The sequence below is a fragment of the Amphiprion ocellaris genome, chromosome 11 (genome assembly GCF_022539595.1).
Source record: "Amphiprion ocellaris isolate individual 3 ecotype Okinawa chromosome 11, ASM2253959v1, whole genome shotgun sequence".
NCBI lineage: Eukaryota > Metazoa > Chordata > Actinopteri > Pomacentridae > Amphiprion > Amphiprion ocellaris.
The window spans coordinates 25,765,178-25,781,136 of NC_072776.1; the positions used below are offsets into that span (position 1 = coordinate 25,765,178).

Below are 15,959 nucleotides of genomic sequence, written 5' to 3' on the forward strand. Positions count from 1 at the left end.
GAACTAGTTAAGTCAAAATGTCTCACTAGTGTAACTAGTGGATATTTGAGGCATCACTAGTTAACTAGTACAACTTTTGAGCTTCACTAGTTAAAAATTTAGACTTCAAGAGGCTTTCACTAGTTAACTAGTCAGTATTTTGGTCTTCACAAGTTAACTAGTGGGTGTTTTGATTCTTACTAGTTCACTAGTGAAGGAAATCATAGATCACTGGTTAACGAGTGAGGAGAATCTATGTTTGACTAGTTAACATGTTGCTGAAAATGAGTGACAAGTCAGAGTTTTTGTGCAACTAGTACGGCAAAGTGCATAACTAGTGTGGCTGAATGTCCAACTAGTGCTGACAAAGACCAAACTAGTGAAGAAAACCAATGTCCGATATCAAGGATATGGAATAAATGCTCAAAGGGTTTCCCATAGCCTCCAGCTCTGCAGACACATCCTTCCCCTTCCTCCTAGTGTCTAAATGAAGACAAGGTAAGTCCCAGCATGACAACTATCCAAAGCACAATGCAAAAATCTCGCAAGAGTTTGTGCAGGGAAAAAAATCGGACTACGACCTGACCGAATGTGTCGTCTCTGGAATCCAATAGAACATATCTGGGGTATTTTAAAGAGAAAGGTACAGCAACACAACCGCTCCAGCAAAAAGCAGCTGGATTGGCACAACATTTCTCCAGAAATTTGCTGGCATATTCCATACAGAGAAGAATGATACTTATTATATTTCAGACGTATACCTTTAAGGGGCGTTTCAGGAAGTACGCTGCCAACATCAAGATGGAGTAACTAAACGTAACTTCCCTGATTTTATTCCCAAGTTTGAGGAAGTGTGGTGTTATGTTATGTGATTATAGTCTAACAAATAACGGACACTCATGTGTTCGGGAACTCGTCGCACTCTAAGAAATGACGCCGCCACGATGCTCTTTGTGCTCCTGTGCTTGCAAAACATCGTCCAAGGTAAAGTGTTCACCGTGAACAGCGGCCAGCTAGCTGCTAGCAATGAGCCGACATCGTCTGCATGTTTACTTGACAAATGAAAGTTGTTTTCACCTACGCGTACATTACCAAAACCCACACACCCGCTTCTACCAGCAGTCCTGAGCAGAAACACGTTCTTTTATGACGTTCTTTTAAGTGCCTTTTAAGCTAGACTGGACTACAAACTGACTGTTTTTAACCGACTGACATGAAGTACTGTCGTGAAACCGGAATGTCGTCTTCCTCCCAAATAATGCTAATTAATTGTGAACTGTTTGAGTCAAACATCATGAAGGCCACGATCGCTACTTTTGACCTAAAAGTTTTCTCCCGAGGCTATAGCCTTTTATTGGATGATTTGGAAGAAAAAATGTCAGCCTTCCTTAAAATGTCACCGTGAAGTCAGTTTGGAAGCAAGACAACTGCAACATTACATTTTAAAGAGAACTTTTATCAATAGGCCCCAAAATGTCACCACAGATCGAACTTCTCCAAAAATATTACAGACACGGGTCATTGTTTGTGGTAAGTGTTACTATTCTAATTAAAGCTGATAATTCAGCCAGTTACTCATAAACTGAATATTGTGTGATATATGAATAATGCATTGGCCCAAAATAAAGGTGTATTATCAGAAGTGCCACTCTACAGTGACAACTTAATGCAATTGTAGAAGGTGCACTTAATTAACTTTTTTTTGTGTAATGACATGAAATGTCTTCTTTTTGTTGTTGCTGTGCTTCATATTAGCAAATAAGGATAAATTGACATCAAAAATTGTGTTGATAGAGCCACTTATAGGAGTTATTTGAAATGAGGAAGTGGACTGGAAATGTATAATCGTTTATAAAAGCAATGTATACAGAAGCATCCTCCATCGAACAACAGTAGATGTAATTGCTGAAAATTATATCACTGGCTGCCTTATCTGAACTACATGGTGTTGGTGGTGTTGAACCACGAGTTAGCCTTTAGTCTACGGAAAAGGCACGTTTTTAGAGTATGTACAGTACACAGCAGTGTGTATGTGACACCCCTGAAATGTCAAATGATTCTAAATTGTATTACGTGAAAGCAATTATACTATTTCCAAGTTGAACAGTAGGGTATTTGTACTTATGAAGAAATATGAACAAACATTTTAGATTTCCAAAGTAGATCAGTGCAACAAAAGTCAGTACGCTTTTCATTAAGGAGATTAATGATTCTTTTATTTTTTTCAATACTTCAAATTTCCACCCTCATTTTTGATTACATGGGCAGATACCAGTGTCAGCAAATTTCTGGAGAGATGTTCTGCCATGCTTCAGAGACACTTTTTTCAGCTACTCTTTTCTGGAGGGGTTGTGTGTTGACCTACCTTTGTTTTCATAAATTACACCAACAGTGTTCTATTGGATTCAAGTCAGAGGGCACACTTGTCCAGATTGTAATTTTCACTATTGTGCTTTGGATGGTTGTCATGCTAGAAAATTCTTCTTCTGCCAAGCTTTTGCAGACTGGGAGTCAATCTTGTCAGCTGGTATTTTGGTATATCCTCAGGAAATAATGGTGCCCATATCACAATACTGCCATCTTTGTGCATCACTGTAAGGACTATGCATTCACTATGGTTGCCCTGGCCAGGTTAATGCCAGACATGATTGGTTAATCACAGGTGTATTCACTTTTGTTGCATTGAATTTTTATTTTTGTGCCTGTATTTTTAATGTAGTCTTTCTAAAGTATTTGATTTTGATTTGAGGTAATACTGTACTTGACAACTTAGAGATAATGCAGTTATTGAGAGGAGATACTATTTGAAAGCATTTGACATTTTATTAAATTTGCGTAGGCGTGTCCTCATTTCTGTTAAATATTCTTAAAAATAATATCACTGAATCTTTTTCACATGCATTTGAATTACCTTGTACTGTCAAGACTGGTTTATCTTTTCATGTAAAATACTGTATTGTCACTACTATTTAGCTTGTAGTCCACAGAAAAGTCCAATGGTTTTTAGTTTGATTGTGTGTGAGATTGAAAGGGAGTCTGGATCTGTGTTTGTATGTGTGAATTTGTGTATATTTTGCTCATTTTAAGACTTAAAATAGTTTACCAGAAAAATACATATATTAAAGTACATTTTTGCTTGAACTCCTGGATGTGTCATGTATTTGCTGATCTGTCCATGTTCGTTGAAGGAATTCTCTGAAATGCTGGCCAAGAAATTTATTGGACCGAAAGACCACATTTAAGTCTACCAGGTCTTCATCAGACAAATGGCCTATACGTCACACTTGATTTTAAAACATGATATTTCATCACGATCAAAATATTATCAGTGCCTGAGGAGAATCACGTAGAACATTCCCTATACAGCTTAATTTGTTGTTTAAAGTAGCGAAAGAGAGAAATACACCATGGTGATGCAAGAGTATTCCCAAAAAGTTTTTGTGATAACAAAGGACAATTTTTTGAATTCAAAAAAATAATCCTCAGAGGAAGAAGGTGACAGCTTCATATGATGTCACATACCATCTGCATAATGCAATTATTGAAAACATTCCAAATCTCCCAAATCTAAAATCTAAATGATTGAATAATTGATTTGTTAGTTAATTATTCAATTTAGTGACAACCCTGAGGCACTGGGAAAAGAGCTTCAAGAAAAGACACTTCCAGAAGAGGGCTTTATGTCAAATTCCTTCTTCAGACTATTGAGAGACAAAGTCCAAATATTATACTATAGATCAAAAAAGTCTTCCCAGAGTCTTCTATTTGGCTACTTTCATGATTCCATGTTTATTTCCATCTCACCCAGTACTGTCTGAGGCAACGCTGCTTCCTCCAAAGAACATCCAAGTTGATAAGTGGCAGTTAAGATGGAGTCCAGCCACAGAGGAGAGGGACATCATGTACACCGTTCAGTACCGCAGGTGATGGTTCTGTTTTTAGTTACATGAATCCATATACAGATAAGAAACCTGAATGCATTGATTCCTTTCCCTTGTATTTTTTATTTTTTAATTTTTTTGTGAGGAGTATCTGCAAACACATTCGTCCTGACAAAGCTCACAATAGCATTTTGCCTCGGAAAACACATTGTGTTTTTAAGTAACCGTAGGTGTCAATTTAAAAGAAAACTACACTGAAGTCCTACTAATGTCCACATCAAAAACAATGCCAGAAAAAATATTGTATATTATTATTTTTCATTTTCAATGAATTGTCTTTTTTGATCTACATCAGTTCATAATTACCAAATATTTGTTAATTTTCAGGTTTTTAACCCTTTCAATGCCAGCTTGTTTACATTATGCTGTTGGTTTTTTTTTTTATGGAATTTTTTTTTTTTAATGCATTGTTTTCTGTAAAATGAGTGCTAAAGGGTAATTTTTTAAATTGTTACAGGCTGGGATGTGTTAATGATTAACACCAACATTGATTGTGATGCATTATTATTTTTTATGCAGTATAGTATTTACATATATTTTATATCTGCTTTTTTTGATCCCTTTACTATTTCATCAAAATCATGCATTACAACAGATTGTGCCATTTTTCCATATTTGGCCTTTGGCGCAAATACAGGCTCCATTGTTTTTTGTCACTTCAGGCTGTATTATAGAGCACAGCAGGACAATTGAAAAAAATGTTTACAACTAAAATGTTTTAGGGGTGTTGGTAGAGATGTCACGGTGTGATATGTATGTGTGTATTGAAAAAGTCATGTGTGTCTGTGTGTATGAGTTACAATAGACCTTTGAGCTTTGAAGATGTGTATGTGTTGGGGTAGTGCATCTTTGTACCTACTTGCAGGTATTTGTGGCCATTACATTATGTACACTCTAATTTCTATATCTTCCAATGTACAAATACACACACGTACACACCACACTGTGACATCCCTACCAACTCCCCCAAACCATTTTAGTTGTAACATCTTTTCCATTTGCCTGTAGTGCTCTATAATATAGCAGGAAGTGACAAAACAAGTAAAACCTCTGTTTCTTCAATTGGCCAAGTATGAAAAAATAGCATCTAGTGGAAAATGGCAATTTTGATGTCAAGGCTGACATGAACACCTGATAATTTAGAATGTATGATTTCATGATGCCATGGGCTGAGGGATCAAAAATAGCAGATATAATGGGCTTCAATGGGGACATTTTATTTGTTCTTAAGGTCCTAAGTATAGCAGTTTTGTGCCCACAGCATATTATTAATGCATTATGGGGACTGAGGTTAAAGTTTCAAAATTCCCCCTAAATACTTTTTCCAAATTTTTTAGACTGTCAAAAAATCTAAAATGAAAAGGACAGAAATGTAGTTAAGGGCGTGTGAGATTCACTGTTTAAAGCTGCAATGATAAGTTGATTGATTTGATAGTCGCTAACTGGAAATGCAACTGTTTTGATTAGTAATGATTAGTTAATTGTTTCTGTCATTACCTAAAGCAAGATTTGCTGGTTGCAGTTACTTAAATTTGAAAATTCTGTCCCTTTTTTTAATAATATGTGTAGTAAACTGAATAAGTTCGGTTTCTAAATTGAACTAACCATGACATTTAAGGGCACCACCTTGGCCTGTGGCATTTAGCACAATTTTCTGACATTTTATGGACAAATGGGGAATTGAGTACAGTCTGTAGATTAATCAATGATGGAAACAACTACCAGCTGCGCCCTTAATGTCTTTCATAATATAGAGGTTACTGTCATCATGATAAACTCTGGACTAACGTTTTGTTGATTCTGTTCCTTGTTCTCAGCTTTAACACTGATGAGTGGAAAGTTGTACCAGCCTGTGTCCAGATAGCTTTCAATTCCTGTAATGTTGCATCCACCAAATCAAAGGGAGAGCATGGCTGCGTAATGCTGCGTGTGCTAGCGGAGAGGCACGGACTGACCTCTATACCAGTCAAAGCCTGCAGCAGACATGGTAAGAATCCTTGTGTTGGCAGCAGTTCAGCTGATACATAGATCTTTTGCTATTATCTCTTACTACATGCAGCGCCAAGTAGAAACACGTAAGGCGCTAATATTGCTGTAGCTGAGTAAATCACACATGATTGTGAGTGGTGTGATGAGTCAGACACAAGAAATGACTGACTTCAGTCTGGGGCTCACCTCTACTGGTCAGCAGCTGGTGCAGAAACTGAACCAAAATATTACCTTCGTATCATGTGGTGTGATTGCTGCTGTTACCCATTCTAACCAGAGTGTACACCACATGGTTTGTGAAAAGTTTAAAACACCCACAGAAATCTTTCCTGACTTCATCAGAATTGTTATTCTAGAGTAATTCGTAGGTTTTTGAGGTTTTTATCATTTTAAAAGTCTGCAAGGTTGTCACTGATCATGGGAGAATATGGACCCACTGCAGATGGCATGGATTGGTCCTGACCGACAACACTCACTGTACTCTTGCAGGTGACTCCTGTACCCCTGACTTTAATCTGACTGCATGGCCTGGCTCCCTGGCTGTACATCTGACCAGTGACCATCATCTGACTCCGGAATATGCTGGAAATGCAAAACATAGGATTTACTTTGGCAAGCAAGGAGAACAGCTGCAGGTGAGAATCCTTCAGAGAATCAGTTTAACAAGATGAGGTTGTTATTTCTTATGTACAGTGTATGTGTCCACACGATACCGACTAATTTTGAAAAGACTGTTTGGGTGGATATATGACATATTTCCTGGTATTTCATTTTCAGAATGCCCTGCCTTACCTTCTAGAAAGCAGGTTTATTAAATTCTTGTTTGGAGAGGAACTTGCTTACAAATTTCAACTTTTTACATAATCCTTAGTCAAATGGGCAAGGTCATCCCTATACGAACACTGGATAGCAAATGTTGTAAATATTTTCATTGTAGATCTTGACGGCAATTTGTCAAACGAACCAAGTAGGCCTGTCTTATCACACAATCCAGATGTTTGCAAAAACATATTTTTAGTTTGTCAGTTGCTGCATGGAGGTTGTTGTTCTTGTTTGCTGTAGCGAAGGGGATTTTAAAAATGGCAACAGATAGTGGCAGGGGAGGACAGAGTGCTGTCACTTTTATTTTTTTTTTCTTTGTGAGGCAAAGCATATTCTGACATGCACTCTGGATTTTTCTTCCGAATTTGTAAGGTTACTTTTTTTTTTTTTTTTTTTTTTTTTTTTAAATCAAACGATATTTGAACTTGACGATAAGTACATTGTATACATACCTGCACCTGTATTTGAAGTTGCTTCCATCTCTGGGTTCATATCTTTTTCTGGCCTCTTTACTAAAACTTAACAGAACTCCTAAGTTCAATGTTATTTCAGCTTGTCCTAGTCTGGCAGTATGTAGTTTTAATTTGCAAAAAGCCAATAATCAATGCAGGTATGAAGAATCCCTTAACACAATCCCTTAATCCAACATAATAAATGTTGCTTGGTAAGGAAAGTTGTTTTTTTTTAGCACCTTTCAGACATGGGACATGGAATGTCAATCCGTTAAACTAATGGCATGCAGACATACGTCACTTTTCCATTAGTGTTTCTCACAGCTGCATTCTAATACACCTAGCACATTGTCCGAGAGCACCACAAATCGCATGTGATATTTGTCATTCTCGTGAAACAAGACAATACACCAGGTGATGTATAAAACATAATAATGCAAAAACAGACTAAGACTAAACTAACAGCCGCTGATCAAGTTATCGAAATAGCTATCACAGTTTTTGTCTGATTTCTTCAAACCATGAAACTAACAGCTCCGGACTCAACTTGACAAAATTAAGCTGCAGCTGATAAACTGTGACTTTGTGTGACAGCTCATCGATCGGAGGTAAAGACATGTACACCGTGTCCCAAAAGTTTGTTCTCCTCAGAAAAACAAAGCTCAAAGACTAAATATGCCATCTAATCAATTTATTTAATAACCAGTATTTCCCCCTTTCACTTTTTAAACTTTATTTTTATTTTTATTTTTTCTGTTAAAAAATTTTGCCACCCTTGTATATATTGTAAATAAAGCTGCTGTAACAATGTAAATTTCCCCTGGAGTGGGGAGAAATAAAGAACTTTATCTTATCTTATCTTATCTTATCATGGCTTTCAGTTTTTCAGGCATGGAATGTACAAGGTTCTTGAGTAAAGATGGTTCTATCTTCCCCCATTCCCGCCCAGCCCTGGCGTTGAGCTGTTTCATGATGGTCGGGTGGTGGATTGGTAAAGATGCGACTGTTCAGGATTCCCCAACAGTTCTCAATTTGGTTAAGGTCAGGGGAGTTTGGTTGTCATTCCTCCTTACACAGAAAGCCAGGTAGATGCTCAGAACACCATTGCTGAGTCATACGGGCAGTGTGAGCAGGGGCACCATCTTGCATAAATACCAATTCCGAACGTCTGTTAAACATTTTCCGTTCATTCACAGGCAACCATTTTTTTCCTCCTGGTCAAAACTGGAAGTTGTATCTTTTCTAGAATGTTGTTGGTATAATATTGTGCATTATTAGTGGTACCTTGAGGCACAATGTGCAGCTCTGAGAGACCTGTAGCGGACATAACTGCCCACACCATACTGTGGGCACTGGATTTCTCAGAAGATGGTACTTTTTCATCATCTCTATAGATCAGGTCACTTTGGCTGCTGGGTGTCAGAAATAAGTAGAGAGGGCATTCATCAGAGAAAATCCAGTACTTACAGCCTTTTGGAGTCAGAGTTATGTACTTCTTTGCAAAAGACAGTCTCTTCTCATTTTGCAGTTTGGTGAGTTGCGAGATACATTGAGTCTTGTAAGCTTTCACCCCAATGTTTCTGTTAATTAACAATGCAGAGTGGTCTTAGAAACATCTTCAAGATTTTTCAACATCTGCCTGAGTCGCTGGCGTGACTGGTATCTTTTACCCTTGGCCGTTCTCATCAGATCCTTGGCTCTTGCAGTTAGGCTAGATGGATGTCCTGGGTGAGGCAAGTCTTTGAAGGATCCTCCTTTGTTGTACCTTTGCCACCACTTCTACACCCAGCAGATACTTTTGCCGAAAGCTTTAACGACCTGCTGACCAGTTTGTCCTGCGTTTCGAAGAGCAATGGCCTGTGCACGAATCTCAGATTCTGAAAATGTAGCTTTTCCACCCTTAGTCTTGGCCATGGTAACAACACTTCCAAAATTTGTGAGTGTAATGCATGTTGGGCAAGCAAGAAATGTATATACTGGGACCTGACAGTTTAACCAGACAAACAACCAAACAGTACCTGATTGACCAGGTGTAACCCGTTTTGGTGACAAACAGTCAAACATGTTGTCCAGTGGGGAGAACAGACTTTTGGGACACAGTGTAGGTAACATAGTGTGACCTGCTGTTAAATCCAGATCACTGCTTTCTCCGTGTTGGGATAATTTTATGATCTAGTTAACGATGTTACTACTGCTTCTCTCTGCGTAAATGCAGCAGCTCTCTCTCTTTGGCGACACTCAGGGATCCCACTGCTGTGTGATGCTGCAGGCTTGTAATAAAATACGAAGAAATAATCCTAAACAGCTGGAAACTAAACTACGATTCTGTGTGACAGCTCACCTGTCTGATGTGAAGACAGGTGAGCTACACAGTGTGACCTGCCATCAGATCCTGGTCTTGACTGATCCTCTCTCCATGTTCTCTTGGAGATAATTTAGAATTCTAAGAATTTCATTAAGTTACTGGCACTGTTGTACTGTGTGCAAATCTGTTGTCTTTTTTGAGACAAACATATGGATTCTGATGCTGCATGCATTTAATATACTCAAAGTAAATCCAAACAGTGGCAAGAAACAAACTTCAACTCCTCTTTAAATCTTGTGGGGAAAAACATTCGGATCACATTCATTACTGGTGAGCATCATTGTTCTTTAAGCTGCTGTCAGCTGTCGTTTTCATCACAGTAGGGTTTTATTGTTATGGACATTTATTTCATTGCCTAATAGATTTGAAATTACAGAGCAAAGTGAGAGAAAAAGGTGTATTGTAATTTTGGCACACAAACTGTGTATTAAGTGTCTCTATGATGTTTTCAGACAAATATTGGTGAATGTTGAAGAATCTTTCCCTAACTTACATCACATAACTCAAAGCACCGCTGCTTGCGTGTGTCTATCTGTAAATTTGATGGTTCAGTTCAGACTTGTCCCATATTGAAAGTTATACGACAATGTTACTAGATCCAACCAAGTAAAATTGCTGACACTATTTTTGCAAAAACATGACGGAGTTGCGCATTCAGACATGAAGCCAACACGTTGAATTGTCATCATATTAATGGAATGGAGTGTTTGTCTAAAAGTGGATTTTGAGTGAAATGTAGATATTAGCTGTGTGTGTGAAATATGTGGTAATGTTATCCAAACAAATATCTTCCTCTCTTGTTTAGAAGTATAAAGATGTTGCTTCCTCAGAGACCATCAGTGAGTTGGAGGAGGGCCAGAGGTACTGTGTACAGGTGCAGTATGTTATCATGAACAAACCCGTTGGACTGGCCAGCTGTATCCAGTGTGAGCTCGTCCCTGAGTCAGGTAAGAGAGTGTTTGCCGCTACTGCATCTTGAGACAATTTGACCTGTAATTGGTGCTATATAAATAAAATTTAATTGAATTATTGTTGCTGAACTTGTCCATCATACGCTACAAATCACTACACTGAAGCCTAGTTTTTCCCTGGCAGCCGCTGGTTTCACTTGAATGGTTCTAGGACTGTTGCTTAACCATTCATAATTGTGTTGCATGGCAACACAGCTGCAAGCATGAACCATCTTTTACACTTTCACAAAACAAATCATTGACAACCAAAGTCCGAGTGCCTGAAAATGTTTTCTGAAAGCCAAACTGAGAATGGCTGAGCTCAACCTGGCAATTTCACTCCATATAGTAAGCTGTTTGAAAATGATCTCATATTAAAGCTTCCGTAAATGCATCAGGTTTTAAATAGTCCCTAAATGTCTATTGTGATAAAAAAGAAAGATAAAGATTAATGGGAGACTATGGCACTTGGCAGAACTTGAAAGACCCTTCTCTTTGGAGCATAATTTATCTAGAAATTGATTCACTGTAAAACTTGATCAGTATTGCACAGTAATTTTGAATTACACCTAAATAAAACTGCTCCCCTGAAAATCTCTTTTTGGAGTATTAGATAGTCACTCTGTTGGATTAAAATGTCAATCTGAAAATGTGTAGCAGCTCAGATTCATGCTGAAAAGAGAAAGGTGAAGAAACAACAACACATCCATAAAAACCTGTCAGACCATTCCTACAGCTTCACCTGCTTTTGTTCATTTTATTGTTGTCCTTTATTATGCTGCACCATGAAAAACCAGCATCCTAAATGTTGTTCAAAGTTCTAGGGACATTTTTGTTTCAAAGATTCTAAATCCTCTGAACTGCTTTTGTGTGTGTGTGTGCGTGCGTGCGTGCGTGCGTGCGTGCGTGCGTGCGTGCGTGCGTGCGTGCGTGTGTGTCTTTCCCAGGTGACTCAACCCAAACACTGATAATAGTATCTGTGTTGGTTGTCTTCGTCCTGGTCGCTGTGATACCTGGAGTAGCATACATCCTCATCTTTCAGCGCAAGAAAATCAAACGCTACCTACAACCCCGATACAAGATGCCAGATGTGAGGGCTAACACCGTTCAACACACTCACTAGAGTACACTGTATATGAACTGTGTATATTAGGCAGTAAGTTAGGTAAATAATACAGCTTACTACTGGAAGACACAAATATTTTACTGCACTTTGATCAGAGTTGGTCAGTCTATGTTTCACTGACAGACTGTTGTGAATGTGAAAAAAGAGAAATATAATAATATACGGTAACGAGTCTCAATAAGAGTTGTGCTAATATAGCGAATTGCTTACAGTTGATTTACTGGAGTTATGTAGAATGATGAGGTAATTAAGAGGGTTTGGTATCATTTGCATTTTAATTAATCTGTTTATGGATTCTGGTTCTTAACAATTCTCAGTTCTGAGTGGCAGATGTATGGAATTGCTACAAGAGTAAAATCCTGCTTTTATATTAATCCATGAGTCATAATTTAGTGATATAGACTAATATCTCACAGGACACATTTTTTGCATTGAGTACTATTACATAGTACATTTTCTTCATTGTACTGACATGCTTTAAGTAATATTTTCAATGCAGAATTTTTACAGTATGGTATTAATTACTATATTTGTAATCTATAAGGTTACACAGCCACAGTCTGACTGCACATCCCCTTTTAAGGAAGCTGGTTATGTAGACTGAGTTTGTTGCGAGGAGAGTTTCTGCTGGTTTGTGTGACAAGTAGCAGTAAATTGCTGCAGTCACAGTAAAATGCTGCTATAAGGGTAGTTAAGTTACTTTAGTCAGCTGTAACAAGCCTCATCAGGCAGAATAGCTGCTGACAGTATGTGGGCTGTGTGCTGTCACAGAGGAGAAAAAAGTTTAACAGCTCTATTATGAAGCTGTCATGTTAGATATTAGTGGATGCATTGAGAGTCACGAAGTATAATATTTCGTACCATAAATATTGACCATCATTTGCATTTACAGCACTTTTTAATGGAATAAATCTTTTTACTTCTCACAGTCTATTATAACATCCTGTTCCTTTTGACTGAAGAAAGCAAGATGAGTACATGACATGTCCAATGCCTCCTCTTATGGACATGTACACAGAGCCTGATGAAGAAAACCTGATAAACAAAGAAAGCCAGTATCCATCTTTGTGATGTCTGTTCTCGCTGACTGGGATTGTGTGTGTGTGTGTGTGTGTGTGTGTGTGTGTGTGTGTGTGTGTGTGTGTGTGTTTTTGAGCCAGCTAGCATAAACAAAGCCTGGTTTTGTCCAACTTGCTTTGTAGTATACCCCTCCTTACTATTCTAACAATAACATGACCAGCTGATCTGAGCTGTGCAGGAGGTCAATACAAGCACAGCAAATAAACTACCAGCCTGCTAGCAATTTTAACACAGATGGTGAAATTGCAACGTCAGTAGTAATGCGTAGAGTATCTTTAAGGTAACTATGGCATTTTGATGTCCTTCTCTCCTCCAGTTGTTCCTTGAGCCACTTCACATTTCCGTCCTCCCCAGCAGCCAGAGTGATGAGCACTGCGATGTCATTTCCAGTATCACTCCTGAGGAGTTTCGAGGGAAATGAACACACAGCTCCCCTCTCTCTGCTGCTGCACTGCCGCCTACTCCTCTTGTCCGGCTTTTTTGTTGTGGTGACTCTCCAAACTTTCTGCTGAGCTGGATAAGCAAAGTGACTGAGCCACTCTCTGCAACATTCAAGTTAAGAAGCCCCATCCTCCACGGTCATTTGGCTTCAAAATAATTATTGGTTAGTCGTAGAATAAACACTGTGGCGCAACTTCAGAAGATTTTCACCAGAAAGTCTGTATGCCAAACTTAGAATACCTGGAGAAAGACCTTTCTTAGCATTATTTTTGTACCTTTTATGAGCATACTTCTGTGAAAAAACAAAATAAGAGGATTATTTGTATCTGTGCTACTAAATGATCACTTTAAGCATGCATCTAATTGACACTAGTTTTAGGATTCTTCACATTCAAGAGAACTGCTAATAGGATTTTGTTTTAAAAACTGCACACTGATCTTTTAAAGGGTATTTCTATTTCTGTGCACTATTTTTTTTTGAGCAACAGTCAAATTTGTTCTTCAGAGTCAGAACTGAACCAGGTCAGCAGCATTGTAGAACAATCATAGCATTAACTAAGTTTGGTTTGGTTTTTATTCTGTAAAATCACTTACAGCCCAGCATAACACATCAATAACTGACTCTACGTGGAACCAGCTAACCTTAAATCTCTAACCATGGTTTAGCTTCGTCTACAGATTCACTTGTTGTAATCTGTGAGCAGGACCGTAGCTCTTATCTTGGTGTGTTTCTCAATGCCCAGATTCAAGCTGTTGGGCAAGAGCAAGAACCAAAGTAGCCCCTGTATTTCTGCTTTGGACCAACTCTAACATTGAGATCTACTTTTTCCTAACACTGGTACAGCAGGATGTATTTGTGATATGATTTTAAAAAAAGGCAAAAATCAGGACACTTGTGTGACTATCTTGTGCAACTGTTTTGCATGCCAGATAGCTTTTAGCTTGTACAAAAGGTGCATTTTCCATGTCCAAACCAGGAAAGACTTCAACAATGTTGTCCTGTCCATCTCTATCATTGTTGGACATCAACACAACTTTATTTTCTTTTTCAACTTACTGTAATGATCTCTCTGTGGTGGTGAGTTTAAATGTGTGTCAGAGTTTAAATGTGTAAATGTGGGTCTTGCAGGTGTTTTTCACCTAGAACTCCTGCAGTAGCTGCAGTAGCCCTTCATGACTGACACTATGACATACCAACTCACAATAAATGACTAATGGAAAACCTGTCAGCTTTGTGATTGGGGCTGTAAAGAGAACTGTGTTTTTGTCTGCCTTATTTATATGCTAGAATAATCGTGTCAGGTTCCCAAAAAAATAATTCTATTTTTATAGACCTATCAAATGATTTTAAAACTGCACCAATTACATTTTTCATCACATCTGGATTAGATGTGTAATGTGAAACAATGTTTAATGATAATGGCATGTTTAAGGTTCAGGCATATGGGTTCTGTAAAGTGTCTTGAGACAATCTGAATTATAATTGGCGCTATATAAATAAAATTGAATTGAATTTACATGTTATAAATACATTGCTGTGAAAATGTATTTGCCTCCTCATTGTTATTTTTTTGCATATTTTTCCCACTTTAATGCTTAAGATCAAACAAATGTAAATAACCCAAGTAAACACAAAATGCAGTTTTTAAATGATAATTTTATTATGTAAAAAAAAATACATATATTCAAAGCTACCTGGCCCTGTGTGAAAAAGTAATTGCCCCATAAACCTAATAACTGGTTTGGCCACCCTCAGCAGCAACAACTGTAATCAGGTGCCAATGAGTCTTTCACATCTCTGTGGAGATATTCTTGCTCACTCTTCTTTGCAGAATTGTTTTCAGTCAGCCACACTGGAGGGTTTTCGGGCATAAAAGGCCTTTTTAAGGTCATGCCACAGCATTTCAATGGGATTCAAGTCCGGACTTTGACTAGACCACTCCAAACAATTCATTGTTTGTTTTAAGTCATTCAGAAGTCAGTGCGCTGGTGTGATTTGGATTGTCCTGCTGCAGAACCCAAATGTACTTCAGCTTAAGGTCACGAACTGATGGCCAAACATTCTCCTTCAGGATTTTCAGGCAGAGTAGAATTAATGGTTTCGTCAGTCACAGCAAGTCATCCAGGTTCTGAAGCAGCAAAGCAGCCCCAGACTGTCACACTACCACCACCATGTTTGACTGTTGGTATGATGTCCTTTTTCTGAAATGCTGTGTTACTTTTATGTCAGATATAAAAACACATACACCTTCCAAAAACTTCCATTTTGTCAGTCCATAGAACAGTCTCCCAAAAATCTTGGGGATCATTCAGATGTTTGTTTGCAAAAGTAAGATGAGCCTTTTTGTTCGTTTTGGTCAGCAGTGGTTTTCGCCTTGGAACTCTGCCATGGATGCCATTTTTGCCTAGTCTCTTCCTTATTGTTGAGTCATGAACGCTGACCTTTACTAAGGCAAGGGAAGCCTGCAGTTCTTAAGATGTTATTCTGGGTTCCTATTTGACTTCCTGGATGAGTCGTTGCTGTGCTCTTGAGGTAATTTTGGCCACTCCTGGGAAGGTTCAGCACTGTTCCATGTTTTCTCCATTTGTGGATGTCTCTCACCGTGGTTCACTGGAGTCCTAAAGCTTTAGAAATGGCTTTGTAACCCTTTCCGAACTGATAGATGTCAGTTTATTTCTCATCTGTTCTTAAATTTCTTTGGATTGTGGCATTTTGTTGAAATTTTTTGAGATCTTTTGGCCGACTTCTCATCAGGTTCTATTTAAGTGATTTTTTTGATTGAACAGCTCTGGAGGTAATCGGGCTTGCGTGTG

General features: G+C 38.2%; 1 protein-coding gene across 1 annotated transcript; it reads left to right on the forward strand.

Annotated features, from left to right (window-relative positions):
* The first annotated feature begins 771 nt into the window (after positions 1-771).
* ifngr2 (interferon gamma receptor 2) lies at positions 772-14,693 on the forward strand. Its single transcript, XM_023298820.3, has 7 exons — positions 772-963; positions 3,788-3,902; positions 5,738-5,907; positions 6,399-6,544; positions 10,354-10,495; positions 11,446-11,588; positions 13,021-14,693. Exons 1-7 carry the CDS (start codon positions 879-881, stop codon positions 13,123-13,125), a joined length of 906 nt encoding a protein of 301 aa, XP_023154588.1. The 5' UTR covers positions 772-878; the 3' UTR covers positions 13,126-14,693.
* The last annotated feature ends 1,266 nt before the right edge of the window (positions 14,694-15,959 follow it).

Coding starts and splice junctions, on each gene's coding strand:
- ifngr2 (XM_023298820.3), top strand. CDS start 879: ATGTGTTCGGGAACTCGTCGCACTCTAAGAAATGACGCCGCCACGATG. Junction 3,903..5,737: donor TACACCGTTCAGTACCGCAG/GTGATGGTTCTG, acceptor CCTTGTTCTCAG/CTTTAACACTGATGAGTGGA. Junction 6,545..10,353: donor AGCAAGGAGAACAGCTGCAG/GTGAGAATCCTT, acceptor TCTCTTGTTTAG/AAGTATAAAGATGTTGCTTC.